The sequence below is a fragment of the Herpailurus yagouaroundi genome, unplaced genomic scaffold, assembly GCF_014898765.1.
Source record: "Herpailurus yagouaroundi ecotype Mexico unplaced genomic scaffold, PumYag 77, whole genome shotgun sequence".
NCBI lineage: Eukaryota > Metazoa > Chordata > Mammalia > Carnivora > Felidae > Herpailurus > Herpailurus yagouaroundi.
The window spans coordinates 34,953,053-34,968,717 of record NW_024412388.1 but is presented as its reverse complement, the minus strand read 5'-3'; the positions used below and the strand labels follow the sequence as shown (position 1 = coordinate 34,968,717).

At 46.3% G+C, this 15,665-nt stretch overlaps 1 protein-coding gene across 9 annotated transcripts in view; it reads left to right on the top strand.

The window, feature by feature from the left end:
* The window catches only part of ERI3 (ERI1 exoribonuclease family member 3), a 128,387-nt gene that overhangs the window by 25,960 nt on the left and 86,762 nt on the right, over positions 1-15,665 (top strand). For all 9 annotated transcript variants that reach the window (XM_040469983.1, XM_040469985.1, XM_040469986.1 and 6 more), the window contains 2 exons: positions 7,589-7,705; positions 14,209-14,268. In XM_040469983.1, coding sequence (XP_040325917.1) covers positions 7,589-7,705; positions 14,209-14,268 — 177 coding nt within the window. The remainder of the gene's footprint in view (positions 1-7,588; positions 7,706-14,208; positions 14,269-15,665) is intronic.

The following is a 15,665-nucleotide window of genomic DNA, read 5'->3' as shown; positions in this document are numbered from 1 at the left end:
CTCCATGGTCAGTGATTTTAAAAATCTGTCATGCCAGCACAACTGTTTCCCTGTCCTGGCTTCTGGCCAGCAGCAATGGTCAGAGAACAGGAAATCTGTGAAGCACCCCATGGGAATACAGCCTTCTGTGGAGAGACTAGTAGTCCCTTCAGGAGCGGGTCCTCCTGAAGCCCAGTCAGCTTCTCAGGTCTCCTACCCAAGTTGCCTACCAGAGCCTCTGTCTGGTGAGGCAGCCTGGTCCTGTCTTGATCACCTGTTATCCCAGGGTAGTGGATCTTTAGTGCAGTATTTGTGCTGATTGGGAAAATGTCCTTTGTCTAACCAAGCCTCTGATTTTATCTTGTGATACTGAGTACATTACATGACTTTCCCTCACCTTACTGGTTGATTAAATGAACAGGCATTGGGTGCATGTGGCCAAGTCCCATAATGTGTACTCTGGACCTCCAGAGTGAGGGAAACTAAGGTAGAGGTTCTTCTGATAAGAAGTAATATAGCATAATGGTTGAGAGCATAGAATGATCCAGAGCTGGACTCTGGATTTGAGCCTAGACTCCACCACCTACTAATGGTATGACTTGCCTTGGGCAAGTTAGTTGTACTTTTTATGCCTCAGTTGCCCTGTTGCCAAAAAGGGGTTAATAGCACCAATCTTGGGGTGCCTGGGTGGCTCCATCGGTTAAACATGCTACTCTTGATTGCGGCTCAGGTCATGATCTCAGGGTTTGTGAGTTCAAGCCCTGCATTGGGCTCTCTGCTGTCGGTGCAGAGCCTGCTTTGGATCCTCTTTCTCCCTCTCTGCCCCTCCGCCACTCATACTCTTTTTCTCACTCTCTCAAAAACAAACAAACATTTAAAAATTTATGAAAAAATATATATTAGCACCAGTCTCAGGACTGTTGGGAGGATGAGATATAGGTGCTTAGAACAGTGCCTGGCATGTAATAGCTATAGGAGTTAGCTCTTACAAGTAGAATTAGCACTAGTAGTATTCTTACTCATGGCTTCATTGCAAGGTATTGGGGAATAGCGGGTGGCTGGGAAGCAGGCCCTGCTTTGGGAAGCATAGAGAAAGCCTTTAGGCCCTCTATCAACATAGTAGGTAGAGCTTAGGCACCACCCAGAGAGACTTTTTTTTCCTCCACTGGAATGGTAAGTTAGACTTGAGACTTTCCATTTCCATGACTTCCCTTAGTGCTGCCTCTGGTGGGCCTCTCCTGCGTACAACCCCAAGATTTGCTTCAATTAATTTTATGACAAATACGTATACAGGTAGCTACAAAGAAATCGTTTGGTCGTTTGCTGCCCTAAAGGGTCAGCTTCACAGAGGCCACTAATATCTGCAGTTATTTACAATTGAGTTTGTAAAAATGCTTGAACTGGGGCTGATCCACAGTCATATAAGGTAGACACATAGATGCACACTACTGGGTGAAGATGCAGTTTTGAAAACTTTTGGTCTCAATTTATTGTATTATGTTTTTTTTTTTTAATTCAGATTTCAATAAAAGCAAATTATACATCACTCTGCACACTCCCCCCCCCCCCCCAATAAAGAATAGCAGTGTCTATTTTCAGCCTCTTTTCTACATTTTAATTGCTTTGGGGTCTATGGGGATAGTGAAAAGGGACATGTGGGTGAAAAATCAGCCTTTTAAAGCTCTGATTTTTTACCCTTCCTTGTCCTGAAACTTCGAGCATCAGCTCTCATCTGTCAAAGTGTAAATCAGCAATTAAAACCCAAACAGCCAAATGCCAAAGATGACCTGAAGCACAAAGCAACTGACAAACAAGTCCGGACAAATCGACGGGTAATTTATAAGCTTTGCCCTAAAATCTAATTATTTGGCAATTCGAATTTGCAGCCAGCCAGGGCTCGGCAATAAATTTAACCCGCCATAAATTATTTAGGAGCAGGCTGTGGTGTAAATCAAAACCACGAGTGTTTGTTTAAGAAATAAGCTCCTTGTGCATAAAATGTCTTTTTTTCCCCCCAAGGGAGAAACTGTTAAGCAAACCGTGCCCTGTTCGTTGCCCAGTGCAGCCCTCACTTCCCCCTCTCAACTTCTCCTCTTCCCTGTGGCCAGGAGGTACCTTGATCCCTTGGAGGAAGGCCTGCCTTTGCATGGGATTTGTAGCCCAAAACGAAGTATTTGCATAAAACTCATGATTTTGCCACATACTGCTTTTTCTACCTCGTGGTGTGATGTTGCTTTTGGATTTATCAAACCTTTCTGTGCACATTCTGGAATTTTCTTCATAGGATAGAGGGAAGGTATAGATTAGTTGTTACCATTTCTAAATCGAAGGAATGCCAGTTCCTAGGTTGAGAGGAGGAAGCCATGAGAAATGATCTGCTGATTCCCTTATTTCAGACAGGACCATAGAACCATCAGCTCAGGCAAAGGAGAACTTGTGCTTTGGAAAAAAAAAAAAAAAAAAAGGTCTGTAAGAACACTACACTATTAAAACTTCTGTCCCATTGTCAAGAAATTCCAGCAGTCCAACCTAAGTCCCTTCTGCTTAAAATCCTTCTGTTGTTGTTCTATCTTCAAATACAATCTTATCACTGAGGACACTTTAGTTGAAGGGAATTTGAATACCCTGAAAGCAACCTACACATTTATTTCTTGTAATCTACTGATTGTAGGTGTGAAATTTCATTTGAACCACTATTGCAGTTTTGTCCTGAGACAAATATTTACTTGGTGCTTCCTTTTTATGTGTCTTCCCTCCCCTTAAAAAAACAAAGAAAGGTTTGCTGTTGTCATTTTATTGAGGGAGACAGCGGATACAGTAGGTTTGAAACCATGGATACTTTGAAAAATCCAAATTCTGAGGCTTCTGTCTTGAGTTGTCAAGTTGTGGCTAGTTCCCATCCACCATCAGCAGACCAGCTTTTTTAATCTATCATGCTCTACCTTTGGACAACCTAGTGGTGCAGGTAGCTTGTGGACAGTGTAGGGTGACTAGCTATTCCAGTTTTAGCTCTGAAAGTTCTGTGTTCCAGGAAACCCTTGGTCTGGACAGACAGAAAACTGAGACATTGGTGGTTTGTAGCAGTTAAGGGAGGATGGGAGGCCACTTAAAGATGAGAGACAGGAAATACTTTGGGGTGTTCTCTGTCTGGATTTGAATCCTCACTCCACCACCTACCATGTTTGTCACCTTCAGTAGATCACATCACCTCCCTGGTCCCGTGGAGAGCTTTGTAAAAGCAGAGATCTCTGTTAGAGCCGTGTGCTTGGCTTTTATCTTGCTGTTTATCCTCCCTTTTCACATGTTACTTACCAAAAGTGGAGAGAGCGAGGTTTGCATGCGAGAACAGAGCTTGTGCTGGCGATGCAAACCTAGGGCTCCTGGCTCCCCCACTCCCCGAGCCCCGAGCATAGCACCGTCTGCATCACTGCAGTTGCAGTGGAGCCTATGCAGCAGCGGTCCTCTAGGACTCTCTGCCCGCATAGTCCACGGTCTCTTGTAACTTGAGAGCAGCCTCTCTTCCTAGGAGACAGACCAAGCTCACTAAAGACAACCTTTCAGACTGGAAGAATCAGCTCTTGACCCTTCAGATTTTGAAAGCTGTGAGTCCTGTTCTAAGTCTTATTTCCCCATTTGGAGTCCCAGCTCTGCCCCTCACAAAGTGTGAAGCCTTGAGCAAGAGACCACTTCTTTTTTGGGCCTTAGTTTATCTGTAAAACAGGGATCATAACAATTGTTGTTAAGAGGTTTCAATGAGGTCGTTCCTGTTAAGCATTTAGCAGAGTGTCTGCCATGTAGTAAACAACAAATGGAAGGAATGAAATGATTCCATTTCCCAAGTGTCCCGAGGGTGTTGGAGCCAGCTCCTCTCTACCCCTTGCCCAGACTCCAAGCACCTCAGAGAGAGGAGCCACATCTTCTTGTATTTGTCTCTATGTCCACACCCAGCCCCTGCCTGGTAAATAGTAGGTGCTTAATAGTGTTGGTTTATGAGCTGCTGCTGCTGCTGCTGCTATGACCTATCTTCCAGGATTAATAAGGGTAAGATAAAGAAAATGTATTTGCAAGTATACTATAAATTGAAAGTCCTAATGCTCAGTATGTCCCTCCGCTAAGATACTTAGCATAGTGCATTCTTCATTATTTGTTCAGTGTCTTTTCTGCTCACTAGTCTGTGCACCTCTCCAAAGCAGAGATACATCTCTCTGAATCCCACTGCAACACCTGTACAGTGCCCTGCACACAGTAGGTGCTACTCAGGTAGTTTAATTGAATGTAAATGACATACAGTTGTAAGGAATCGTGGAACTATTCTTAGGGGAAGAATAAAGGACTGGTAAATACATACTGGTTCTTTCCTTCCTGATGCTACCTCCACACAAACAGACACTCATCTACTCCTAAAAACTTTTTCCCAGGGTAATGAGGAGATGGAGGGAAAAGGAGAGGCAGGAATAACAGTGTCTTTATCAGAGCAATTGCCTCCAGAAGCTAGTACTTAGGCACATCTTCATAAGCTCCTGGGTTGGAAGTTACTAAACCTATAACTTTAGCATTCCCTTTCTGATCATTATGAGCTAAAAACTGTTGAAGTGTTTGACATGCCCCAGGTGCACTGGCTGCAGAGTCATGTCAACTTAGTAGAGATTAGAGTTCCGCTCTCCTAAATGGACTGTTGGTGCCAGTATTTTGAGGTTCTGGGCTTGGTTGGGCAATCTTGGGAGGTAAGAAGTACCTAAGTGAGAGCCTTTCTGCTGACTCCTCATGGGGTCTTCTATCTCTCAGCTTCTCTTTGCATCCTCATTGGCTTAAATGAATATGCCTGTGTGCAAGGTCATTGTTACAATAGCTGATGGTGCTGAGAAAGGGCCTGTGCAAAGTCATGTTCTGAGATTGGCTCTTGAAAGTCCCTCTTCTTGGTCTTAGGAAGAAGGCCTGGCTGATGGGCTAGTAACACTGGGCAGGTGTATTTATGATAGGTCCAATCCACCAAGTCCCTGGCCCCCAGGCATTTCAGGGATCTACTCTTCTTTTTGCTTGGAGCCTAGACTGGCTTGTTCCTCTATCTGGGAGGGTGATCCTGAGTGTGAGCACAGGTTGGCTCCATTTCCCTAGGGGCAAGGAAGCCAGCAGCAGGACAGTTTGAAGACGAGGTGCAGTGGGGAAACCCAAAGGCTAAGTTTTCAGAGAATCTACTGGGGATGCTGACTTGGTGCTAGTCAAAGCAGGAGCTGAAGCGCTTACTATTTTATAATAAATACTAATGAAATTCTAGATCTATAATAACATTTCAGATATCTGAAACAAACCATGTGCTTGTAAAAAAGTGGAAAGAGATCAACTTTAAGCCATAAATTCTTGGTAATAGAGGGTTTTTTTTCTATTTATGTTTGATAGATATTTTTGTTTCCAGAGGAATGTCAACTCCTAATTTCATAATGTATCATGGGCTTAAGAAAATTGAATTTAATAAAAGCCAGAGATGAATGGCATCCTTAAAGGTCCCAACACTTGTCTTTATTAGCAGGACAAACTGCAGGTCTCCAAACACTGCTTCTCTCCAAATGAAAGTTTAAATGAAAAGTACAGTTGTGTCACAGGTTAAATTTCATTGTGGGCCCAGCTAACATTGTTAGTGAGGAGCTGGCTGTATTTGTTTCTTTAGACACCAGGGCAGCCAAACTCACCAGGCTGTGGAGCCCCTGTTGGGGAAGTGCTGCTCCCACACAGTGGGAGGATAGATTAGAAATTCGGGTGTCAGATGAGCCCCACCTCAGAGTTAGCGCTTGGAAATCTTTGATTTCTGATTTTTTAGGGGGACCAATGTGTATTTTGCTTGTATGTGTGCCTCAGTTTTATTTTTTAGCACGAAATTCTCCTCTACCATCTCTGCTTAGTAGTGCTTTGTGAGGAATGAGAGAGGCCCAGGGAATTGGGATGAGTACCCCCCTCTCTTCGAGTTGGGAGGAAAGATACCACCTAATCTGAGCAGCAGCTAGGGCCTCCTTGCTGTGCCCCCTCTGCCTCAGCCTTGCTGCCCTTCCTATCTCCAGGGGCTCCTGTTAGCTTCCCCATCTTTGGGGATCAGTGCGGGGAGACCAGGCAAGCAGAACCTTTGAATTTCTCTGTTATGAAATCTGACTGCCTTGATTTGGTCTCCAGTCCTGCTTTTATGTGTTGGATAAAAATAGATGCTTTAAAAACAAGCGTGGTGGTATTAAGTGTGTTTGAGGAAGAGGCTACCTGGCTGCCCTGGGATATCAAGGAGATCGGCCATTTCTTCCATCTTCCATCTCGTCCTTGTCCTGCATGCAGTCAGGTGTCCACAGCTTCTGTGCTGCTCCTCCAGGCTGTCCCCGGAGAGAACCAGTTTGCCTTGATTTTAGTGATATGAGAAAGGTCCCTTCCAAAACTGGGGACCTGGGGTAGGGATGCTGCTGGAGCTGACTGCTGGGGCCACGGAGGGGGCAAAGCTCCCCTTCTCTCTCTGCAGTGGAGGTCTTTTCCACATGCTAATTTTACTTGGAGGATTTTGCTTTTTATTTATTTTTTTTATTATTTCCTATTTGTCTCTTCCAGATGTTTTCAGGGCAGTTTTTTTGTGTTGTAAACTAATTCCATTCATGTTTTAAAAATTTATGAAAGCGCTAATAAAAATGTCAAAGTGGTAAAAATGTTAGCTTTTCCTCTGCTTTGATTAAATTTTGCAAACTGTTTTTGAATATTAAAAAGCAATAATTTTTTTTATTCTCTCTCCTCGCTTTCCCTCTTCTCTCTGGTGCGTGTGTGCTCTCCTGCCCTCTCCCCCCTCTGGTGCATTCCTCCCTTCCCAGGAGCGATGTATGAGGCGTGCTGCACAGCCAGCGTTCTGCAAGCCTGTTTGCACACCAGGACCTTGGTGCTGTGCATCTCTATTAAATAACGGAGACAAATTAATCTTAGAGACACCAAACAAATTGTCACTCCTCCTCCTTCTCTTCCATTACGTTCCAGTGGACTGGGAAGGGCTGGCTAAGTGATTGGGGGGAGCAGGCTGGGGGAGGGTGTACTGCCTGAAAGAAAGGTGGGAGGCACTAGCTCCTATTACTCTTACTCAGTTTTCTTCTTCTCTTTAGTATCCCCTTTGGCTTTATTTATTATTTATCTTTTCTTTTCTTTTTTTTTTTTTTTTTTAATGAATGAAGAAACTCATCGGTTCTGCTTAAATTTAAATGTAGAGGGCTGTGATTGGTCTTGTGGCTGGAGATCCAGGCCCATCCAGGGCAGAGTCCTGGGCAAGGGGGAGGAGTGGGGCTACTTTCATGGGCTCCAGTGAACAGGCCTCTGGCAGAGAACCATTTGGGGAAACTGGGGCAGCTTATACTACTGTCTTCTTTCCCCTTTCCAGAGACAGTAGGGATGGGGCATGTGTCTAGTCCTGGCCACCTGTGAGGGTGTTAACAGTGGGAAGGTTAGAATAAGAACTGAGCTGGCACCATTACACTCAGTCTTGGGTCTGGCCTGGCAGGAGCTAATGAGTCCAAAACATTCCCTCATTCTTGACTCTGAGTTATAAAATGGTTGGTTAAAAAAACGTATTCTTTTTTTTTCTGTATCTTTGCCATTCCAGGAAATTATTGAGTTCCCCATCCTGAAGCTAAATGGTCGAACCATGGAGATTGAGTCTACCTTTCACATGTATGTCCAGCCCGTAGTCCATCCACAGCTTACTCCCTTCTGTACAGAGGTAAGGGCCCTGGAGCTGGGCAGCAGGGGCTGCTGGGGCGGGAGCTTATGGGTCACTGGTGCTCTGTACATGCCGTTTAGGGACAGCTTAAGTTTTATCAGTGGCTAAGGCAGGTGCATATTGGATTCAGCAGTTTTTATAAAGTCTGCCACTCCACTTGCACAACTGTGGTCATTGGGGACCCAAGGAGGGCACAATCTATCCCAGCTTCCCTAATATTTTCCTTTCCTTATCATCCCTACTCCTCCTGGTGTTGAGATTTGGAGTGGTATGCCACTCTAGGGTGGTGCTTTTGGGATTCAACTTTTTTTTTTTTTAATTTTTAAATTATTTTAGTGTTTCTTTTATTTTTGAGAGAGAGAGAGAGAGAGCAAGCAAAGAGGGGCAGAGAGAGAGGGAGACACAGTATCCAAAGCAGGCTCCAGGCTCTGAGCTGTTAGCACAGAGCACAACACGGGGCTCAAACTCACGAACTATGAGATCACGTCCTGAGCCAAAGTGGGTGCTTAACTGACTGAGCCACGCAGGCGCCCCTTGGGATTCAGCTTCTTTTCAGTTCCATTTCCGTTGGGGCTGCTTGACAAGATGTGAAGATTTCAGCTTCTTGGAGGGAGAGGTTGTATTCAGGCTGTCTTAGCTTTCTGGTGATGCTTTTCTGTCCTTGAGCAAAGAGGTCCTGTGTGAAGTGTTGGTTTAGTGGGAAGCAAAACTGTATCATCAAGGAAAGAGAAGGGCAGTCCAAGTGGGGTATGAGGACAGCCTGGACAAGGCTGAAATATTCTTATCCTTATCCTTACCCTGTGCTGGGGTTATACTCCACCACCTTGCCAGCAGGTTAGTATTTGCCCCATTTTACAGATTGTGAAACTGGGACTAACTGAGATCTTGATGCTTGATGCAGCTCAGAAGAGCTGCTAGGAGCAGAGAGGAGGTACCCCTGAAGGATTCTCATTCTCCGGCCTGTATGGAGAAGCCTTCTGTGGCTGCTTTCCTCTGTGATGTGTTGTGTTATAAACTCTGTGGTAGCCACAGGCTGTGGTGGAATCATGGGCCAAGTATGTATGGCAGCAGAAGGTAACGGGAAAACATGAGTGTTCCTGGAATCTTTTTAAGAATTTGGGGGCTGGGGTATATTCGAGACTTTGTGCCTTCTTTTAGAGATCTACTTGCTAAGTATGAGTGAAACATGAGGAAAGGAGTTCTTAAGTGATCCCAAAACAATCGTCTTGGTGTGGAGAATGTTGGGAAAGGGCCTGCCTGCCACTGCGGGGAAGGCCGTGTGGGCTCTGAGGCTGACTCAGCCCAGATACAAAGTCTGAGGGTAGCTCCTGGGCTTGATGCCAGTGTTTGCCACCCAACCCAGGTGGACCTTTTGGTGCAGGTATCCATCTGCCAAGGTGTCTAGTCTCTCATGCCTTTTGTTGTTTCCAGTAATGATGTTGAGATTCTTACTCCCTCTGGGATCTACATACCCGCCCCTGCAACCCTTGCCCCTGGGAATTACCTGTACCACCAGGGGGCGCTAATCTGTTCTTTTTGCCCCTTTCGGAAAAAATCAAATTTTAATGATGGCAAAAATCCCATTCCATATGGGAAGGGAAGACTTTCCTAAAACAAGCCAGTTACCTGAACCTCCACTAGCCTGAAAGTGCAGTGTCCTCTTGTCCTTCTCTTCCTCCTCTCTGTGTGCAGATTGCCCCTTGGGGGCTTCAGCTGCAGCTAGGCTGCCTGGTGCAGTGGGGCAGGCCCAAATTTGAGAAAGGTTGCTGGGTGTTTAGGGATGGAACAGCACTGCGGAAGCTCATCTCTGGGCAGGAGTGGATGCTTGAGAGTAATGGGAAAAGGGATCTTTTGGAATCAGGACTGCTACTGCTTCTTTGGGGAGGTATGGGAGGAGGGATTGTGAGATTGTGATGGGAGATATTTTTCTTTTTTGTAGAAAGTTTCACCCCAAGACACAAATACGTAATTTGGAGGGCAGGAAGCACGGTGGGTTGGGACCGTTGTTCTGAAGCCTTATCTGAAAGTGAAAATATGGCTGTGCTGTGGCAACAAGTGTGCCATTTCACCTCAGGCCTCCAGAGCTCCCAATTCTGCCTGACCTGGTCCCTGCCTTTTTGTCCAGCCTCACATCTCCCTGCTTCACACCCCCTCACTTCCCTCACAGTGTGCCTCTGCACATGATCCTCCTCCTGCCTGTATGCTGCTCCCACTCTCCACCCACCCCCCTTCTTGTCCTCTAGGACTTTGCTCAGGGTCACCTTCTCTGGGGAGCCTCCCCTGAGCCCCTGGCTGATCCCACTACACAAAGCGCTGATCAGATGCATTAAACTGTATATACTTATCTGTCTCCCCACTAGATTGTGAGTTCCTTGAGGGCGAGAACCAGATCTGATCCATCTCCGTCCCATCATTAGGGCCTGGTGCCAAGTAAACACTTGACACATGTTCCTTAAATGAATGAATATTATTAAAGAGCTATTCAGCCACACCTTTCTCCCTGCCACCCCTGACCCCAAGTAACTGTACTGCTGACTCTCTTTTGAGTAAGTGAAGTCTTCTTTGGAAAACCTCAGATCATCCAAATGTTGCTCTGTCTCTATACCAGATGGAGTTGTAATGTAGAGAGAGGCATGGACAAAGGATGGGAGCCATCGTTGTGGGGCCTAATCCAGCATGGCAGTAGCTGCCTTTGGGGTAGAGATAGAGATCATCATAATCAGAGGGAATTTTTTCCTTAGTAAGTGTGAGGAACAACTCAAAACCTGTGGATTGTGCCTCAGCAGTTCCTCTAGTAGGATATTCTCTTGTGCACAAGAAGTTCTTAAGAACCCTGGTCTGTGTGCATGTGTGTGTGCATGCATGCATGCCTGTGACACGTGAGTACACATATGAGCACATGCTTGTGTGGGGGGAGAGACAGGCTCAGCAGGAAGAGGCATTCTGCCTTGAGTGGGTCTGTAGCCCACATATAGACACTCTTACTGCTCTGTGTAATGGACATGTTATTAGCCTGCTTGAGATTCTTTCTTAGTACCCGTTGATAGTCTGCCTGGAGACTTATTTCTGATAGAGACAGGATGAGACATGTTTCATTCCTTCCCAAGCCCTTTCCCTACCACCTCTAAAATCTGCTCCAGCTCATCAGATCTCTGCCTCTAGCAGCTGGGCTGCTGCACAGTCCCTGACCATGTGTAGTCTTTTTTGTTGTTGTTGTCATTGTCTTGGAAAAAAAAAAAAAAAACCTAGAAAAAATACCCATTTTGCTAAATGCCAGTAAAGGGCTTTGTCTTGCACCTGTACTTATAAAGGCTGAGATTTATTGGTCTCTTTGTCTGAGGAGAAAGAGTGGGTCTGATTATCAGATTGCACACCAGAGACAAGTGCTTATGTAATCAACAAACTGTCTTGGTGTCAGAATACGATTGTGTTGGAGATAAACTGTGAAAGGAGAAAGGCTGGATGCTGACATTCTATTGGCACTGAGTGGCCTGGGCTGCTTCCTGTAGTTGCCAGTGTTTATGATGAAGCCAGCTTGTTCCTGGACAAAGCCCTTGTGTGGGTAGGGGATCTCAGCAACCAGTCATGTTATCAGTCAGGGTCAAAAGCCCTCGCCTTGTGGTTTCCGAGTCTGGAGAAGCGGGAGTTAATCTGTAATCCCTCGGTGAAAGGAGCCACAGAGCACACATTAATTCTTCCTCTCACCTCTCCAGCTTTAAGTGGTTAAGGTCTCTGAGCTCTGTTTAGCCTGTGAGCCCTGGTTCTCAGCTTAATAATACTTGGCTTTGCTCTAGTACCTTTCATTGTGAGGATGTGAAAGCTTTTTACAAATATATATTAACCCAAGTGAGATTGGGTTTAAACTGCAGCAGGAAGGATTTAGGTTATGCCTAAGGTAGGACTTTCCAATATTTTTATTAAATTGGCTCTTTCCCTCATGGCTTCTCATGTAGGTCTTAGAGATGTCTTATAGGTTGTCAGGTGCATGGACTAATGTTCCTAATTCTACAGTCTCTTCATCTAGTGCCTTGGTAGAGCTAATAAGATGTAGTCCATCCTTGGAAGCATTAATACAGAGGATTGAGGCCTCCTCCTGGAAGGATGCCTCTAGCTGAACCAATAGCTCAAGCCTCTGTGTCTCTGGGGGTGAGTTCATGCCCTTTAGGAATTCAGCTGTAAGCCATGTCTTGCTGAACCACAAGTGCTCTAGAAACACGTAGAGAGGGAGCTGAGCTCACTAGGCCCCCCTCAGGCTGATGATTCTAGGACTACTGACCACTGGATAGGAGTGTGAGAAAGCCCCAGGACCCTGGAGCCCTACCCACTACCACCAGGGTTGAAGAGGCGGGCCTAGCCTATAGAAGGAGATCCTGGAGAGCAGTGCCCTGGTTTTCCTTTATAGTATAGTGATTTTCTCTCTCTGCATTAGTGATTTTCCTGGGCCCAGAGCAGGTGCTTGTAGAGTACATAGATGCTGACTTAAGTCCCATTTTCCAAGGAGGGAGGGCTCTTGGCAAGGGTACCCATTGGTTTCTTCTGCGAGTCCTTCTGGAAGCCCTTCAGTATTCACCTCATCTGAGTGACCCTTGGTAGGAGTCGTAGACCTAACCTTGTCCCAGAAGACTCAGACTAGACATGAGACTGGCACACAGACCCCAGAGCTTTCCAAGAAGTAAGAGTGGCTGTAGGTTTTCCAGGATAGTCCTGACCCTAAGTCCCAGCTCCAAGCTTGAGGACGTGACTTGGCTCTGGAAGAACCAAGCAGGAGAGAAGCTGGACCAGAAAGAAGAGCAGTGGATGCATGGGTGCTAGTCAGTCATCTGGATGTTGGACCTGGAGTTGGCAACAAGCCTACTCTGGGCTCTGGCCCCTGTGTGCCTGAGGCAAAACACAGGGCAACTGCCTGCTGAATGTGGGGCTCTGGGTGCTGGCTGGACTGGGAAGAGGAGGGGCTGCCAAGAAGAACACAGATTCCATGAGGGCAGGGTTTTCATGTTTTTCCTCATGGCTGGATTCCTAGTTCTTAGAATGGAGTCTGGCACATTGTAGGCTGTCCATGAATAGCTGTTGACTAAATAAATGGAGGAGTCTTGGCACTCTAAGATGAAAGCTGCTGACCCAGAGCTCTTCCTCACCCTAACCCTCCACTCCCACCCCTCAGCAGACCAACTCTTCTTCTCTTTGGCTCAGGCCCTCCCTCTGCTGGGCAGTTCTTTGGTCACCCAAGCAAGGAAAGGGTGTGGAGGTGCCAGCAGGGTGGGCATGCTGTGGGTTAAAGCCTTGCGAAACAACAGTGTAGTTAATCTTTCTAATTTATTTTCCTTTTAGACCATGGGAAGTCTGTAGGCAGCAGCTGTTACCCAATTAAAATACAGATTAATATAAAAACAGTTTCTGGAATATAAAATAGAGTGGCTGTGTCCTTACACTTCCTTAAAATACCACCTAATAATGACTTGATGAACTACAGAAACCCACCTAGAGGAACTCAGCGTTCTTAAAATGAAAATTTCTTCCCTAAAAGGTGTGTATTACCATTCCATGTAAGTCGCTACGAGAAAATAACCTTCCCTTTTAGAGCCAGCGGTTCCTGTGATTTGGGTATTTGATATTCATTAAATGTAATTATAGTTTAATTGGAGTTTAATCCCCCCCCCAACACTTACAAAAAAAAAAAAAAAAAAAAAAGAAGTTCCCAAGCAACCCTGAGATGCTGCTCTCTGTGGAAGTAGCCAGGAGCACATTGGGCATGGTGATTTCCTGCTGGATCCAAGTCTATGGATAGGGGCCTCCTGCCTCAGATCCCCGAGGCAGTCTGTCCTAGTCTGTGTCCGAGGGATATTTTCACTTCCAAACAATGCAAAGCAACAAGCTTGTTTGAAGCTAGGCCTGACCTGGGTGTAGCATAGGCCCGTGAGTCAGAAATTCTCTAGAGCAGATTCATACATTAGGCCTTTTCATCTGCATTAAGTTAAAGGTGTCTATTTCTTACTTGCCTAGTTGGTGTTGAGGGCCCAGGTATTTAGGGTGAAGGGTAGATGCCTGTGGGGCTCCCCTGGCTCTTCACTGATGTTACAGGGGGAAATGCTGGACATCAGAACCCAAGTATGGCTGTCCTGTGCAAGTATTCTCCAAGTTCTCTGGGAACTTCTGTGAAGCTTGGAGGTGAATTGACTTTAGATTGTAATTTGTAGGGAGTTATTGAGCCTATTGAATACAAAAGATACATAAAATCAGGTTTTTTTCAAAGTAAAAGCTGAAATAGGTATGAAACACACCCTGTGGTCAGTATGTAGGTGTGTATCCCCCTTTCAGGGCAGGGGGAATTCACCTTGTATCCTGGGACTTTATTCCCAAGGCTTCTGTCAGATTCTGAGCCTAAAGCAGTGCACACCAGAATCTTTTACAGTAGAAGGAGAAAAACAGAAAGAAAAGGATCCAGTCCAGTTTTGAAACCCTGTGCCCTCCGGTTCCACCTATTGGCTATTTCTCTTTCCTTTCAGCTCACCGGGATTATTCAAGCTATGGTGGATGGTCAGCCAAGCCTGCAGCAAGTACTGGAGGTAGGTTGAATGACCTTTAATTCCTGACCTCTGACCCTTTCCTGCTGCCTTTCTCTCCCTCCCCTCCTGAGAATGTAGCCGTGTAATTTGACTATGATTATGGCTTGATTAGAATAACATTTGCTGTCACATCAGTGACATGCTGTTGAGAGTATTGAACCATTGATCTGTCATCTCCAGCTGTTCCCATCAGGGTTACTGGCAAGATGTCCGAGTGCTGCCCTGAGATCCTCACAGGGCTCCCCACCCCCTCCTGGTCCCTGGCCCTCTGCTGGGCGGCATTGGCAGCCTGTGCTGGGCGGGTCAGGGAGTGGGGGGGGCGCTGAGCTGTGGCACTGCAGGACTAGCCCTGGGGACTGGAGGTGTTTTTGTTTAGCTTTAGTGTGGGCTTCCTGTGGCATGTGAGCACTTCATTAACTCACCCAGAACTCCCCATCGATGGCTTTTGTTTGCTGTCAGCTCCTCCAGGAGGTGCGGCTGGGCCCGCCTGCCCCACTGCAGCTTGCCGCTGGATGCGTTGTGACTGTCAGGGGTGCAGAGGCTGCACTGGGTAATGATTCCTAATCAGAATAATTACAACAATTGCCTATGTGAGGGAAATCAAATTAAAGGCTTTAGAACCCTTGGCAGAGACCACACTTCTAGGATGTTCTCCTCGGGGAGCTGGAAAAGGTTAAGATGCTGCTTCTTGTGCTCCAGCCTGAGGGAATAAAGAAGGGCTATGCTTGGCCTCAGCTAGTCTCCCACCCCTTCTGGCCTGGGGGTTTTCACCAAGGGAGAAGGTCCCCCTCCCGCTCCCTCCTCTCTAGAGGGAGGGGAGAAGAGAAAAAGCCTGTGGATCTCATTTGGTGCTTTATTTATCTTTAAGACCAATAAACCCAAAGCTTAGCCCCTATCAAAGCACAAGAGAAAGCAGAGTGTTGGGGGGATAGCAGGGCACATCTGCATTGGAGGTAGGCAGCCTAGAGGAAGTTGGATGGTGGCAGGGAGAGGGAGGAAGATCTCTTTATTTAGCCAAGAGATTCTGCCCCATGGGAAAGAGAAATGCAGACTGAATTTCCTGGGGCTCCTCAGGATGGAGTCAGATTTAGGCTCACCTAGTGGCAGGTGTGCTCTCTGTTCCTGGGAATGTATAAGCCTAGGCTCTGTGACTGGTCAAGCTCTGGGTAGGGTCAGCATTAGGGTACCTGCAATACATTGGGAGAAGATAAGATGAGCTCTGAGGTGTCCCCCAGCCCCACTGACCCTCTTTTTTTCAGGAGAGATTAACTCCTATGATTGAGGGGGCCCCTTAGCATGGATTGCACCCTGTAAGACTGGATTCAAGGAGAAAAAGGGGACCCATCCTTTCCTATGCCCCAGCCAGGGCATAGCATGTGACGGAGGCCAGAGAGCAG